This window comes from Erpetoichthys calabaricus, chromosome 5 (assembly GCF_900747795.2).
Source record: "Erpetoichthys calabaricus chromosome 5, fErpCal1.3, whole genome shotgun sequence".
Taxonomy (NCBI): Eukaryota; Metazoa; Chordata; class Cladistia; order Polypteriformes; family Polypteridae; genus Erpetoichthys; species Erpetoichthys calabaricus.
In genome coordinates, this window is record NC_041398.2 from 4,691,353 (window position 1) to 4,708,757 (window position 17,405).

Consider the following 17,405-nt stretch of genomic DNA (forward strand, 5'->3'; position numbering starts at 1 on the left):
AATAATATTACTGCTGCTGTTAAGCTGCTACTGATCCAGTTTGAACTGATCTGCTGGACGTTGTCCTACCATTGTCATGTCAGTTTACTGCACACTGTCTTGTCTGTTTGCACTGCATGTTGTATTTGCACTAAGTTGTGCACATTTTATTGATGCACTACCTGTTTTATATTTTCACAGTAATGTCGTCTCTACCTGTACTATTTGTTTGGATGGGATAACAATAGAAAAACTTCAATTTGAAATTGCTATGTCAGATTACGTAGGCTTTCATAATTACACATTTTAAAATTAAAGGGAACTGCGGACATCAGGATGGGACAGGAGTGTCATTGAAATCAGGACATGGACAACAGCAGAGCTGGTCACCATGTTGAGGGCAACAGACCCAAGGTAACTAAGAAAGTTTTTCATGTGCTCATCAACTTTAAAATGAGATTCTGACCTGAATCACTGCCAATGTACATATGTGACATGTATGTGAGTGACCACAGATACCAATAGCTTTAAGAGATCAAACAGCGGGAATTATCAAGACAGCTGAAGTGAAGAGTCAGAGAAGAGGACAACCGGGTTTAGGTCAGTAGTGAAGAGCTCATCTTGTGCTCTTTGTCACAGACAATTTATTCAGAGGTGACAAACCCCTTGAGTGACCAACTGAGGGGCAAAAATTGTCTGGTGATAGAACATCAGTCTAGAGACCTTTGTTACTCGTATTCATGTCTGCCAATAGCTCTTTATACTGAGGCCTTAATAAAGCCTTTCGTTTGTGCTGCTCCAGCAGGTCCACATGTTTGTCTTACCTAACAGGTGACATTCAGAGGACACAGCAGTTATTGATGTCTCAGACTTTAATATATGTACTTTAGCAAGAAAAAGTAAGTGACCCCTTTGGATTTCCATGGATTTGATTTCTACTAAAATGTGCTCTGATCTTCATCTAAGTCCCACTTCATAGAAAAAAACACAACCTGACTAAACTAATAAAACACAAACTGTTCTACTTTCCATGTTCTTATTGAACACATTGAGTCATCATTAGACAGTGCAGGCTGGACATAGTAAGAGACCCTCAGTGTTAATGACTTCTCCTAAAGCTAAATGGAGGAAGGTGTTTCAATAAAGAGGTGAAATTATAAACCTGGCAAATGAGAATTCTGCTCTCTTCAAGTTAAAGTGGTTAATGTGAACCTCATCTCAATCCAAATAAATGTCACAGGACCTTAGAAGACTCACCATAGAAATGCATGAAGCTGGAAAAGGCTACACAAGCATTGCTAAAGACCTGGGTGTTCATCAATCCACAATAAAATAAAACGTTCTGCTTTGTGCACGTTCTGCGGTGGTGGGGGGATGGAATAGCAGGCTGCTTGCTGCTTGTCTTTATTGGCACATTTACAGGACAAAAGACCCTGAGGGAGAGGTGCGGATGGATTTAAGGTGGGCTGGATCTACGAGTTTTTTCGTAGGCTCTGGTAATTCTAGTGTTAAAGGCAAACAAGCAAAATAGAAAAACATACAGTATGGGGAAACTAGAAAATAAGAAGTGCAGTAAAAGTACAAAGGAAAAGCAGTCAAAAGAAAAAAGATAAACAGCAATGCATTTCTAATGAGCTGAAAATCACACAAGGAATATCTCAGTGAGCTTTAACTGGCCTTGTTTTTCACCCAAAAAAGATGAGAAAAAAAATCCTTGCAGAGACAACATTCTTGGAAAATTGTAGATCTTGGGAAAAAGAACAATGAATGTAGGACTTGGCATAGTCGTCAGGATTTCATCTGATGATCTTGTGTTTTACTTCCTGTGAATTCAATTGACTCTTAAGATTGATTGAGTCAGGTCCAACAGACTGCTTTGGTACATCACAGTCCTGAATCTCTCGTTCCCATAATGCACCTGTCACAGGACCCCCATCACTTTCAGCTCTTCAGTCACATAACATTCACAACACACATTCTGCTGGTTACAATTTCATATCATAAGCCTGGACTGAGATATTAAAGAGAAATGATTTCTAATGTCATGATTCATTTAATCAAAGTACAGACTCACATTGTAAAAACTCCTCTCTGCTCTGAGGTTCAGGAGGCTGTAGGGAGAAAACTGGAGCTTCACATCCTGAAAATAAAAAAGAAAAGAGAAGAATGGAAACTGTGAAGATGACATTATGTAATGTTAGTAAAATTCATAACACATTTAACAAATGAACCGCAGGAAAATAAAACACAAAATGACCTGAAGATAAAACACACAACATAATCACACAATGACAATAGATAAAGACCTGCCTTCTTTGAGAAATTAAAACATTTTTTAAATTCATTTATTATTTTAACTCATTAAAGCTGTGAATGTAATTAAAAGAAGGTTTTAAAAACATTTATAAATTCAATTGAGTGTCATCAGTCTACACAGTAAAGATGATATTACATTTCAGAGTGTCATCTTAAAATGGCAAACAGAACCAAAACACTAACGGCCACAACATCAGACCCTGAGGATGGCAGGAATTGGGATTCTGCAAATAATAAAAATGAGTTGATAAATAAGAAGTAAATCACATAAGGACAGCGACTGACCAGCCAGATGATTCTCAAATGTTGTCCTTAAGACTATAATTGTAATAATGGTGGAGTTTACTGCATTGTGTTCAATCAGAATGTCATTTATAATGTGAGTTACAGCAGTTTCTAATTTGGCTCCAGGTAGAAAGGCACACTTAGGTTTATCTTGATTTACTTTTTTGTAGATAATATTTGAGTGGCTTCATTACCTGATTATAAATCTGATTTATTTAGCATTTCTAACAACAGCTGTTTAGTAAAGACTGAGCAGCACATATCAAAAACAGGACTATTAGTGGACAGTAGTGATGAGTGAATATATTCTCATTGGCAGCCTTCTTCTCCACATACTAAAACATTATGAAAATGTATTCTGGTGCAGAGTACGGACAGTGGGATGGTGCAGACAGACAGCACTTACAGGCACACATTGTGCTGGCTCTTCTTCTCAGGTAAAGCCTGGTAGTGTGACTCCTGTGGAGCTTTGGAAAGGATACTGGTTTAGATGGGGTCATGAAGAGTGAGCGCTGATGGTGTTACCTCTGATCACCAAATGAATGGTGTGAAGCAAAACTATTGGCGTGGATGTGTGTGCAGGCAGTGTGTGAGGAACATGATAGTGTGTGGAGACACATGGAAGGAGACAAGAAGAATTGGGGCAACGGCCTTAGCAAAGCGAGTGATCAAGGAAGAAGACATTAGAATAACCTTTAGAGACCATTATTCATTGCTTTCAATCTTTTACAACATTGACCTCCCCTAACAAAGAAAATAAAAAGCATATTAAACAGATTTTGTATTTTACAATTGTGAAATTGCATGCAAAAACAGATTTTAGAATGAAAGTCAGTTTGTGAAGCAAAACTCTGCCTTTTCACTCCTTACTAGTGAGCAGTCAGCAGGGGTTTAGATGGGGATTTTAGTTTTCAATAATATGCAGCAATTCAATGAGGGAGCAACAAAGCAGACAAGCATAAATTCAGTAAACCAGTGGGGAGGCTATTAGGTCAGGATGGCTCTCCCTTAGTCACTTGTCCTTACTCGCCTGTCACGTCTGTCACTTCACCAGTGTCCTGATTGGACCGCTCAGTGTTGAGTGACATGTTGTGTTCCTCCCAATTCTCTGAACTGAAGATGTACCCCAGTGGTCTGGACTTGACATATTTAGTACTTTAATACATTAGGTGGCACTAAACTGGTTAGTGTGAGTCTGTAAGCCACAAAAACACACAAAGGGGACATTGAGAATAAAGAATAAGAAGAATAAATGAGACTGGGAAAGTTTAGTTTGTCCAAAAACAGAAATATACATGACAAGCTCTTTCTACGCTGGGTAAACATTTTCTGTTAAATGGATGTTGGGAGCATTATATATGAAGCAGAGATCAGCAGTGGACAGTGTGCCAGTCCAATGAAGGTCAGGACCTAAAGAAACCCATACTGCCAGTCATACAGGGCCAATTTAGAGTTTCTGCCAATCAACGAAATCAACTTGTAGGGATGTGGGAGAAAAACTGGAGTTGCTGAAGGAAAACACAAAATATATTGGAAGAAGGGATTAAGGTCCACTTGGACAATGAATGGAGGACAGTGGATCTGTGAGGCAGCAGAAGTGACTGCTAAATTTAACACATTAAGCTTTGAAGAGACCATTAAGGAATGTCACCCAACTGGTCCAACTCAGAACATCAGTGCCAACCTGCAGTAGAAGGTAATGTGGAGGGGAGGGTGGGGTACATGTTAGGCTCTGGGGTGACAATCAAGTGGACTTTAAGGTCATGCTGTCTGAACTTGTAAGGAATAACACAATAAACACTGTGGATGGTGAAATGGCATGAAGGACACAATGAAACTTCTTCTCATCCCTCTTTCCCCTGCCCTTACATGTTATTAGTAAAGAAGTTGTGCCAACTTTAATTTCTCATGTGTCTAATACAGTGTTTCTCAACCTTTTTCCATGTGTGCCCCATTTTTTCTTATTAGTTTTTGTGGTGCCCCCATAAAGCTTTTATGAACATTTTCTGATTTTTGATTATACTGAGATCCACCCAATTTTAATTTGGGAATGCACTATTGGTAGAAGTGCTCAAGTCTCGATCAGACTGGGTCATTGCTAATATTATTTTATCATCAAAATACACAGTCACATATGTGACACGTTTAAAATTAAACTCCATGTGATAAAATATATGTACAATTCAAACATTTCTTTGGTTTTCATAAAATTTCATTACATTTGTTAGTAATTTTAATAATTCCACATTTAAAATTATTCCATTCTATAATAATACAAATTAAATTACAAATATTATAACTACTCCTAAGAACACTATCACGTTTTATTTCTAAAACAATAAGTGACATGTTAGCGAGTACAGAAATGCCGTCTAACGGTGAGAGAGAGGACTGCACTTGAACTCTGATGTTTGCTTATGGCGGACAGGCCTATCCATGTAACATACAGTATTGTGGAAGATGACCCAACACAGACAGGCAGACTCGTTTAAATCACCCCACACATGTTTATTTACAGTGTCCATATTTACAATTGTGCACAACAAACCCATAAAGTCCCGAAAAGTCCTGGGCACAGCGCAATGCCTTTCCTTCTTCAGGCCACCTCCTTGTCTCTCCTCCAGACCTTGTCCTCTCTTCTCTCCCGACTCCAGCCCCTGAATGAAGAGAGGCGGCCCCTTTAATATGCACCCAGATGTGCTCCAGGTGTCTTCCACCAATCTTCCGCCAGCACTCCCCAGTGTGGTGGAAGTACCAGCTCTGCACCCAGAAGCACTCCGGGTGTCCCCGATCCTCTTCCCCCCAGCACTTCCAGGTGTGGCTGAAGTGCTGAGGTCCAGGGCTCCAAAGGCATTGGGGTGCCCCCTGGCGGTGACCACAGGCAACTACAAGGCTGAGCTTCAAAGCTCTGTACCCGTGGTCCCCATAGCAACCAGGGCAGTCAACCCCACATGGTCTGAGGAAGGCGTAAGCCCTCATCCGGTCTTCCAGGATGTCCCAGCCGGGTCGCCCCCCCCAGCCACCTGCGATAGTATATATACAGTAACACAGCACGCCACTGGGTCGTCTACTTGTCACTCTGTTGTCACTCTCAGCAGCTCCTCTGCAAGGTTTTCTGCAGTACGTCTCTCAGTAAACTTAAAACAGCCAAGAAGGCACGATGTCATCTTCAACTTCCAATAAAGTGACAAGTCACAGACACGTATGAGCAGGTCGTTTTGGATGTCCAGCAGTGAGTTGTCAGGCAAACTGCTGAAGCTTTTTAGATAGATAGATAGATAGATAGATAGATAGATAGATAGATAGATAGATAGATAGATAGATAGATAGATAGATAGATAGATAGATAGATAGATAGATAGATACTTTATTAATCCCAATGGGAAATTCACATTCTCCCGCAGTAGCATACTGACCCTGTCTCGCCACAATGCATGCTCCGTGATATATAGTAGTGGAGTGATTGTTTAGGATGAGGTTTGTCTACTGGGGAGAACATACATGTGGTTTAAGGCCTGGACAAAAGTTTTAAATCCTTTGTCCTCCACAATGAAAATGGCTGAAAGTCACAGGCTATCATTTTAGCCAGCTCCTCGTCGTCACTTATCTGTCTGGCTGAGGTCATTTGTTTTGGAATAAATGTGCTTATTTTGCTTTGAGTGGCAGAAGGCTGTGATATACCTGTAGTTTTAGGCAAGACAGTGGATGCTGCAGCAGAAGTTCTTGGCTCAAAACAGGACACTTTTCACAGGACAGTGGATGGCAGCTGGATGAGAGACGGCGAGCTCTCCACCAGCAGCACGGACGGCTGAGCGCTTCTTAGATGTCTGTGCAGGTCTGGTGTTGACCCTGCTCTGCTCTGACAGATATTTTCATTTTACAAATTCTGCACTTAGCTTTGCAGTCTCCAATATCATTGAAATGCAGCCAGATGCTGTTTCTTTTTCTGTTTTCAATCATTTGTTCACTTTTTCCCGATGCGCTTGCATTTCAATCCGACCCCCCATCTCTACGTCACTCTGTGTACCTGGCCTGTACCAGTACACTCGCTGTCTTCGGAGCATCTGCCCTCCTTGCTTCTTTCACATAATGGTATGATCCTAGTCTGTTTTTGCTTATGATTGACCACGTGGTGTGCCGATCAAAATAAAGTCCTGCCTCTGCCTGCATGGATTCTACGTGGCTGAAGATACGGCTCTCCCCGATGGGACTCGGCTCTTCTCATTCTCTAGAGGACATGCAGGTTGTGTGTGTGACAGAGCACGATACAGAGGACAGAAAGATATGGAAGATGATGTTCCACTGTGGTGACCTCTAATGGGAACAGCCGAAAGAACCAGAAGAAGAACAGACAGTATTTTGGACATGTCTGTAATATTGTTAAAGGCCACTGTCATTATTACTTAACCTTCTTAACATTCAACCAGTTGCTAAGGCACACAAGTTTGTTCACATTTTCAGACTCCAAAGTCGATCTCTTTTTGTACACAATATGTAAAAGAAAAAAAGGCAGCTGCACAATGCAGCATCGAACAAGAGCATCAAAGACTGATTTTGAAATGCTTGCAAAAATAATAAACCACCTGAGCCACAACATCCTAATTCTATTCTCAGTCGTCTCTAAATAATTTTGCTTGTTTGTATTTATTAGTAGTTTGTTTCTATTGTATGAAATAAATAACATTATTTAGCACAGCATTGAATTACTTCTGTGATTACTAGTCATGTTTATTTTGAATGCTTACGGTTGCAGAAGCTGTAGAATGAATGTTGTGATAAGCTGCCCGGACACAGAGAGATGGACACCATATTAAAGTCCACCACACGTTTATTATACATAATAAAATCCAGTAAAGTGCACAAACCCAGTGCCGAAGCACCAATCACCCCTTCAAGTCCTGGCCACAACACAATGCCTTTATCAGTCTCTTGGTCCGCCTCCACTCCTCTCCAACACGCTTCGTCTTCTTCCTCCCGACTCTCGCTCCTGACTGGAGGGAGGCGGCCCCTTTTATATGCCCCGGATGGGCTCCAGGTGCATCCTCAGGGATTCCATAGCCACACCCCTGTGTGGCGGAAGCTTTCATGGTGAAGCCGGAAGTCCACCGGGTGCCCTCAAGTCTCTTCCCCCCAGTACTTCCCGGTGTGGCGGAAGTACTGAGGGCCAACACTCCCAAGGCATTGGGGCGCCCCCTGGCGGTGACCACGGGTCCCTCCAAGCTCCGTACCCGTGGTCCCCAAAGCCACCAGGGAGGACGCCCCCTCGTGTCCTGGAGGAGGCACAAGCCCTCCTCCACTCCTCCTGGGTGTCCCGGCCAGGCACCACAATGTCTAGTAAAAGAAGGCCCTTTGTTATCGAGACAACTGTTACATTACAGCTTAAGGCACCACAGCATATGCAACCTTTATAATGTATGATTTGAAGAAGTGATCACTTACATAAAATAACCCTAAAAGCAGCAATTAAAATTCAGGGATTAAAAATCTCAGGATATGATTTCTTTGCAAATATTACAAACACAAAGAGCTGCCTTTTCTGCATTCAAAGTTAGTTTAATATCCTCATTTCAATAATTACAAAAACAACAATGCTACGATCCACAAGCTGACGTTTGGAAGCTTATACTGTAACTCATCTGCACAGTTCCAGTAGTTTCTCCTGCCATGTTAGTGTATTGAACTTTACAGCTGTTAACATATCCAGCTCTTCATTGACATGTGTATACTACTTTGATTTTACACAGAGAGATGTCTGAAATGCTTCTTTTAAAATGAAATTTTCTGCCAGAAAAAAGAATCACAGATATCTCTTCCGTTATTACATTAATGACTTAATCCTGCATGAATTACTCCTGACCGTGATTTGTATGGGATAAAACATTTGTATATAGCATATAAGGTAAAGTTCAGTTCAGGACATTGAGATGAGATGAGAGCAGGAGAGCAGATCAGTGCAGTTCAGATGAGAAAGGGGAAACTAGAGAAGGATCGAAATGGTACATTCTGGAATCTCATGTTAAGTTTTGTGTTATATTAACAGATCAAGGCTTTTAAATTAAGTTCAAGTATTAACACATTAATGCTGACAGCTCTAGTTAAGGTGGAATTTTAAAATGTTAAATTCTTAAACACTAATTATAAATGTAATGCAATTAAAATAAAACAACAAAACATGCGTATCAAGTCTGCACACAGAGCCCACCGGTGTGTTGATGATGCAGTGACTCTGAGTCTAAGTTTTATTTACCCACACCTTGATCAGCAGGGCAGATGTGAGGGTCTCGATTGTGGACTTGAGCTCTGCTTCCTCGTCAGGCCAGGACTCCGCAGTCTATTTACATCTACAGGATAGTGGTCACTCCTTTAAAGATGAAGAGGTGCACATCCTGGACAGGGAGGAGCGCTGGTTTGAGAGAGGAATCAAGGAGGCCATTTACGTGAAAAAGGAACGACCATCTCTGAACAGAGGAGGGGGCCTAAGGGTGCATCTGTCGCCATCTTACAATGCTGTGATTGCAGCCATTCCTCAACCCTCTATGAATGGTTCACACGTCTACTAATCAGTGGACAATTTGCATATCACTGATCAACTGGTCCTTTGTCAATGGTGCTAGTCTCTGTGATTAAGCAAAGGTACTGTTTATAAGGTTGGGGAAACCTGCAGTCAATTGAGACTGAGGAAGAGACTTGGATAAGTCTCGAAATATTTCTCCCACTTAAAAACTTTGTCCAGATGAACAGAATCAAATTTCTAGGATTTCCTTACCTGGATTATTGAGCATGCATCGAGACATCTGCTTTAGACACCAACATCTCAGAGCTCCATGATAAGAAACTGACCGAGTTCAGCCTGCCCAGTCCAATCCACCATTGGATCTCAGACTTTCTTCCAGGTAGTAAACAGTGCCAGTGCAGTTGGGTGCACACACATGTCTGACCTGTTAACCCTCGTCACCTCACTTTCTGTTTTCCTCTCCTGTTTTGTCAGTAATGATTCTGAGTATCGACACCACATTTATAAAACATATGAGCCTATGGAAGCATGGTGGAAAATGGATTAACGTGAACTTTTAATGAGGATCCCATCTGACAGAATGTAAAGGACAGAGAAGACAGCAGAAGCTCATTCAGATTTCATGATATGACAAAGCACTGAAGTTGATCCCAATTCAGTTTTATTTATGTCTTCACTGCTTTCAAGTTCACAACACTTCATTGGTACACCGAGCAGGCCCTGCCAGTTTAACACAACTTTCTGTTCCTTTTTTTTTTTTTTTTGGTTGTTATGCAGAGAACATGAAAATAATCACAATGTCAAATGAAGAACTAGATTTTAAGGAAGAAAATCGAAAAAGCATTTCTACATATTCTAAGGTTTCTAAACTCTTTTGGGACTCCCCCCAAGAGGAAGACATGCCAAAGAGTGTCCCGAAGCACGATCACCGCGTCTATGGAAGACGGTTGCTGGGGCAACCGCGGGATCCCAACGTGAAGCAGTTCGCAACTAAAGGAGATCCAAGTCAGTCGTGGTCACGTTATAAGCGTTTGTCGTCAGTGGGATGCAAGGAACATAATAAATCCAGGAAACAGGATTACTTTTCTAATAATCTGGCCATGGCCCTACCTGACTGCTGTCTGTATTTAGGAGAGTGGCAGACCGGCTACAATAAATAACCATGTTGTTCCTGTTTCAAGCTAAATAAAGTTGTTTTTGTTAAAGTACTGAGACTCAGCCTCATGTTTTGGGATGCAAGACAGGGACTCACAAATCACATGGTACCAGAAGTGGGGTCCTTGCACCGATGGATCCCCAAGAAACACAGCAAAACCCAATGCAAGATGAGGCTTCGGTGGCCGTCGCTGCCTTGGCTTGGCCATGAGCTGGGCTGCTGAAGATGGCAACCTCAGACAATCCTGAGTGTTTCCTATTCTGCTTTTAACGTATAGCAACATTGATGAGATGGAACACGGGAGCCTGGGCAGCTATTTTGGCCCCATTTTTAACTGGAGAAGCCCTCCAAGCCGTACAAAATCTCCCAAAAAGACTTGATGATTATGACTACCTGAAGCAACAGATCCTCCTCCGCACAGTTGTGAGCCCAATAGTCAAGGGCCACCAGTTTCATCTGTGGCATATCGATCCTGATCATCCTGTATGAGGACAGATCCAGGGCTTAGTGGAGTTGATTCAATGCTGAATCTGAGGAGACCCTTTCAATCGCATTGTGAAGAAACTTGCTTGCAGTCCTTTCAGGGATAGACAAGAGACTTTGTGAGGAAATGCTACGGAACGACGTCCACCCACTGCTGGATCTGACCTGCAGACTATAGGAGGCAGAAGCCACCTGGAAACAATGGGGCTACCCAGTCTTGACCCTGATTTCGATCCAGCCAGCACAGACCTTAAGGGTTGCCAGCACTACGAGTAGAAGATGGCAGAGTGTGAACACCATAGTGTGGTCTAAGCGCAGCAGCTTTTGCTGTGATCCACTGGGACATCTGGCTCAGGAGTGTCACCTTCCATTTTCGCAAACAATGGATATCGGTCTGGCCCTGGTTTTCGGTACCAAGATGTTAAAGGAGGACAATTTTAAGGTCTGTATTACGTTGGCCAGACAGGAATTCTCTGCGCTATTGGATTCTGGTAGTGACCTCTGTGTAGTCTGCCATGAGTTGCTCCAGCAGATCCCTTATAAGGCCACAGACAAAGTGAACATCAGCTACATCCATGGAGACATTAAAACATATGAGACTATATCTTATTCCCTTTGAAATTTAAAGGGAAGAGCATTAAGGTTTGAACTGCCATATCCGACACCTCCCCTGGCCACTCCTAATTGGAAAAAGAAATGCCCTCTTGGCCACCTGCAGAGCACCTACACCCATATTGGATAGATGGGGGCTCGGCACAGACAATGTCAGTCAAGGGAGCAGGTTTGAAATTAAACCTGAGTTGTCCAGCGAGCTGGGAGACGAATCCTCAAGTTGCACGCACCAAGAGCCTCCACAGACCGGACACTCAATACGGACCCGGACAAAGACAAAATAGCAGTGGAAGGTGAGTGTGATGCTTCATTGGACACGGTAGCAGTGGGAGGTGAGTGCGATTCTGCATCAAACACGGAAGAAGCAGAGACTGCCATCCAGATGGAGTTTGCTCGCCTACAACGCGCCGATGACAACTAAGATTTTGCATTCAGGCAAGCCCATGTCGCAAATGACTCTTACTATCTGGCAAGAGAGGACCTGAATTTTAAAACACCACATTCTTTACTTAAGGATGGTTTTCTGTATTGGGTGATTTCTGATTGGAATAGTGATGGATGTATCGAGCAGTCGGTAGTACCAAGTGAGCATAGAGAGAAGGTTTTAAAAATTGCTCACAGTCACATTTTGGGGGGTCACCTTGGCATGAAAAAGACGAGTGCATTCATTTTGAAACACTTTTATTGGGTGAATATGGGCCGGGATGTGGAACAATTTCGTAAGGCCTGTCCCGACTGTTAAATAGTTTCCGCTCACAGATCCACGAGGGCACCCCTGGTACCGATGCCTATTTTAGACGTCCCCTTTGAGAAGTTGGTATTAGATATTGTTGGCCCGCTTCCCAGGACTAAAAGCGACTTTCAGTATATACTCGTGTTAATTGATTATGTCACAAGGTACCCAGAAGTAGTAGTGCTGTGAAGGAAAGATGCCCGAACTATTGCAAAAGCACTCTTGGGTAAGTTCACATGTATTGGTATCCCTCGTGAGATTCTCATTGATCAAGACACACCCTTTATGTCTCGCATCATGAAGCAGCTATGCAAAAGTTTCAGAATTAAGCAGTTACACTCCACGGTATATCATCCACGGACGAATGGACTGACTGAACAATTTAAATTATAAAGTCACCATTCCTGGGAGGTGGAAACATATAAAAATTTAGCATGTTAATCTTTTAAAGGAGTGGCACGTTACAAAGTCCTGGTCACAGCTTCAGAGGTCCCCCAGACTGAGGTCGTCATTGAGGATGATTTGACTGACACCCAGAAAGCGGATTTGCACTCGCTGATCGAAGAGAACTTGGACGTCTTCTTGGCAACACCAGACCAGACGACGACTGCAGAACACAAAATTGTCACTCCAGTCGGTATTACTATACAGATGCCCCTGTATCACCTACCAGAGGCAACAAGAAAAGTGATACACAAGGAAGTCTAACAGATGCTCCAGTTAGGCATTATTCGGCCAAGCAAAAGCAAATGGCAGAGCCCCATTGTACTCGTCTTAAAGTCCAAAAGTTCGATTCATTTCTGTATTGATTTTAGGCGTTTCAATAAGATTTCCAAGTTTAATGCATACCCGATGCTGTGTGTTGACAAATTGTTGGAAAAGGCTTCATATATCTCCACATTTGATCTCACAAAGGGATATTGGCAGGTCCCCTTGGAGGAGTCTAATTGTGAGAAAACTGTGTTTGTCACTGCGGACGGGCTGTTTGTGTTTATGGCACTTCCTTTTGGTCTCCATGGCCCACTGCTAACATTTCACCGGATGATGGACCAGATCCTGCATCCCCATTCTGTGTATGCAGGTGCCTATCTTGACGATGTGGTAATTTCCAGTAATGACTGGGAATCTCATCTCATCCACCTTTGGGCAGTGCTTGACAGTTTACAGCTGGCAGGGTTGATGGCCAACCCTAAGAAGTGCAAGCTGGGTATGTTGGAAACCCACTATCTGCGATATTCCATGGGGAAGGGTTTGCTCAAGCTTCAAATGGACAAGGTGGGGGAGGTGCTGGCATATCCCTGTCCCAAAACACAGAGGCAGGTTCGTGCCTTTCTCGGGCTCGTGGGGTATTATAGATGATTCATTCCCAATTTTGCCCATAGGGCTGCCCCCTCATACTGACTTGAGAAAAAGCAGAAAGAATCCTAATGTTGTCTGGACTGATGCCTGTGAGAGAGCTTTCACAGACCTAAAAGCCACTTTATCATCATTCCTGGTTTTGCACAACCCTGACTTTTCAAAGTAATTTATTCTGCAAACAGATGCTAGCAATTTCAGTTTAGGAGCGGTGCTCTCACAATCTTTTGAGGGGGATGAACATCCCATCCTATTTCTCTTTCTTGAAAAAGAGTTCTTGGCGATTAAGTGGGTGGTGGAGACCCTACGTTACTATCTGGGGATGACTGTTTACCCTAGTGACTGACCATGCCTCGCTGCAATGGCTGTACAAACAGAAGGATACGAACGCCTGGCTCACTTGGTGGTCTATTAGCTTGCAAGCTTTTGCTTTTGATTGTTTGTCACTGTCCCAGGGTTGCACACGCTGAGCCCAGTTTGGATGGTCACTTTGCCCACACCGGTGTGGACAAAGTTGAGGGGCAAAATGTAAGGTTCTAAACTCGTTTGGGACTCCCCAGAATGGGAAGACATGCTAAAGAGCATCCCAAAGTACAATCGCCTCGTCTATGGAAATCAATTTGTCAGTTGCCCGGGCAACCACGGGTTCCCAATGTGGAAGCAGCTCATAGCTAAAACAGATCCAAGTCTATCACAGTCGCGGTATAAGTGCTTGCCATCAATGAGTGATGCAAGGAACATTATAAATGCAGGGAACTGGATTACTTGGCCAATAACCTGGCTGTGACCCTGTTTGATTGTGGTGTCTGTGTTTAGGAGAATGGCAGACCCCGCTACAATAAATAACTGTGCTGTTTCTGTTACAAGCTGAATAAAGCTCATATTGCTAAAGTACTGAGACTCAGCCTCGTAATTTCAGGTGCAAGACAGGGACTCACATATCACAATATATAAAGCAATAAAATGTTTGAAGTCTGACATCTGTGTCAAGACATAATGTCATCCAGTGGCCCCCAGAGTGCAGCAATGGCCAAAGAACAGAAGAAACAAAGAGGAATGTAAGGGCTAGCATGTCCGGTGTAGACGTTCATAAATGTACAACTTGAATTAAACAGATAGATGTACCATTGTACCATTAACACTGTTTTTAAAAAACTGGTGCTTCACTGTGCTAATAAGAAATTAAATATTTACCTTAACATTCAATAACTCTGCTTAATATGAGAGTGTGATGTCACTCAGCTAGTCACTGAAAGGGACATTATAAAAAATTCTTAACAGTAAAGGCTTAGAGATAAATGTAAAAGAGCAGGCCTCCTTCAGGCATCACACTGTCCCTGTGATTGTCACCCTGGTCCCTCTAATGGACTTTAACAAAACATGAACAGTCACAGTACCTGATTGAGTCCATGTCAAGATGTCCGACTGGCTGATCTTCTCCAGACTCTTTCTAAGACCTGACAGCTCCTTTAGCAGGTCCTCAGAAGAAAAGTCAGCCGTGACAGTGAAGCAGAGCGAGTCTCCCTCCCAGTATTCCCTGGTACGCTGGGTAGCAACATCTTCATAAGGCACTTGCAGGTCTGTATGGAATATGCAATCTTAATATGCAGCTCTGTAGGATCTATAGGAGCCATTGGCACGAGCTACTCGGGGACAACCCTTTTGGACAAAGTGGTCCTCTCAGGACTTCTGCCTGTGCCACACCAGAACATTTGAGATTAGGAAGATTAGAAGGCTTAGTACACATGTGAAATTTTTGTGTGGGAACAAGTTTGGATGTGTTATATATCAACTGGAGGAGCACTAATGTAAGCTTAATATGTGTCACAAATACATTAATAAAAACAATTATAAGGAGAACATTGAGCATCACAGATCTAGGTGAGGAGTGTCAGTGAGCAGTCAGTGTGGGTTTAGATGGGGGATTTTATGTTTCACTAATGTGCTGGAATTCTATAATGAAATAAGAAAAGCACAAAATCATAAACCAGTATGGAGGTCATTTTGGCAGCAGGGCTCACATTCAGTCACTTGTTCATCCCTGACTGTCACTTCTGTGTCTTTACTGGACTGTTATAGTTGAAGTTATATCCCACCCAATATGTTGAAACAGAAGGACGCACCCCAGTTGTCTGATTCTGCTGTGCTTATTATTTTAGAACACCGGATGGTGTTGGGCTTTAAAATGTAAGTCCATGCTAAATAAATCAGATTGGAAAAGTTTAGTCTGCCCAGGAACAGTTCTGCCGATGTGAAGATTCTTATAAATGGATCCTGGAAGAATTGGAAATGAAATATGAATTAACTCTGGACAGTGTGCCAGTCAAATGTGCATTAAAATGTGTGGAAGTGTGTCCTAAAATATGAATTGTTAAATTGTTGCTCCACTACATAGTAAATGTTGTGTGTTTGCCGCTTGTCTGTCTGATCTACTTGTGTGGGTATGAAGATAGTCCATACATCCTGTTTGAGGAATAGACGAGTAATTAAGAGCGGCAGAACAGCTGAAGGCCGGACAACTGGTTGTAATAGGAATTTGCATAAATCACACAATTATATGAAAGGAGGGAGAGAACAAGAATTGGACAAAAAAGACGAGAGAACTCGCTAAACAGAGCAGCATCTGTAGAAAGGAACTCCATCTTTGAAGACCTGTCTAAATAGGTGAAGGTCAGCAATCGTCTCCAGGGATGTGAATCTTGAGTTTAATCCCAACTAGCAGACTCGGTGAGCTCACTGCAGTCCTTTTATTATAACGGCTCAGGACTGACTGGGAAAACATTTTACATTTTAATTTTCAGATTCTTTGATTGGCCGTCTTCTACAATTCATTTCCACATTATAATCAGACAACTTGAACTCTGGAGTATTGTGTGAACTTCAGAAGGGCTGAGGTGTGTATTTCACTCTGTATATTTTTATTCACGTGTATGGCGGTTATTGTGTGTTGAATATCATTGTCATCTTTGTGTCTTTCTTTTTTAATTGTTTCTTTTTTCCTTCTTTTCTGAAATTGCCTTATAACTGTCTTTTTGACACATACTGTACATATTCATTTGACTGTTTAGATATGCTGATGATATCAATAGATGAATGTACAGCAGGACTCTTCATGGGCTGACATTGGCCTGTCCTTATATTAGTTTAGGAAGGTGAGTGGTAACAATCGGCCCGTTTCAGCAGATCAGCATGTAAACAGGTGGAGGTGCGCGTTATCAGCACTCAGTCCAGCAGCCTAACACCTTCACTTATGGAGTCCAGTAAAGCTGGGACATATCAGAATAAACAGAGAAAGTCCATTAGGGAATGTTGTGTCGACTGATCCAACTCAGAACATCAGTGCCAACCTTCATTATGAGTTATTGTTAGGGGAGTGAAGTCACCTTTAGTGGAGGAATGAGAAACCTGAGGACATGAGGGTCTGGTCTGAATTCCTAATGACTCAAACATGAAATGCTGTCAGCAGTGAAACGCCATGAAGGACACAATAAACCATCTTCTCTCCTTCTGGTTTAAGATGGAGGGGCACAGGGCTAAGGGGCATCAGGGTGATTTTTACAGCAGATGGCAGCTGCACCCCTGGCATGAGATCCACTGATGTTATGGGAAGGCAGACAAAGAGGTCAGTCATGGAGTTTTAATAAGGAGTTTAAGAAGTCGAGGTTTACAAACTCATAATGAGAAACAGGCAGTGATATTAATAAGACTAAGGGATACGCTGGGCTCGATATTAATATGAAAGTCAAAAAAGTTAAACAATATACTAAAACAAAAAACAAATCATATACTATAAAGCAAAATGAATTAATATAATATGAACAAAAAATAACATCAAAATCAGAATAGTACATATATATAAATATGAAATATCAAGATAACATCAATAACGTGATGAATGAGCCAATGAACAAGAGAGACGTAACAAATCTTAAATTGTTTAAAGGATTGAGTGTCTGGGCATATAATCAGTT

General features: G+C 42.2%; 2 protein-coding genes across 5 annotated transcripts in view; one reads left to right on the plus strand and one right to left on the minus strand.

Annotated features, from left to right (window-relative positions):
• Window positions 1-17,405, plus strand: part of LOC114642076 (tripartite motif-containing protein 16-like) — a 920,397-nt gene that overhangs the window by 844,195 nt on the left and 58,797 nt on the right. The gene's annotated exons all lie outside the window — the stretch shown is intronic.
• LOC114652550 (E3 ubiquitin/ISG15 ligase TRIM25-like) overlaps window positions 1-17,405 on the minus strand; it is a 487,506-nt gene that overhangs the window by 273,027 nt on the left and 197,074 nt on the right. For 3 of the 4 annotated variants that reach the window (XM_051927921.1, XM_051927922.1, XM_051927919.1), the window contains exon 5: window positions 2,054-2,119. The exons of the other annotated variant lie outside the window; for it this stretch is intronic. In XM_051927921.1, the coding sequence (XP_051783881.1) occupies window positions 2,054-2,119 (66 nt within the window). The remainder of the gene's footprint in view (window positions 1-2,053; window positions 2,120-17,405) is intronic. 4 annotated transcript variants of the gene reach the window in all.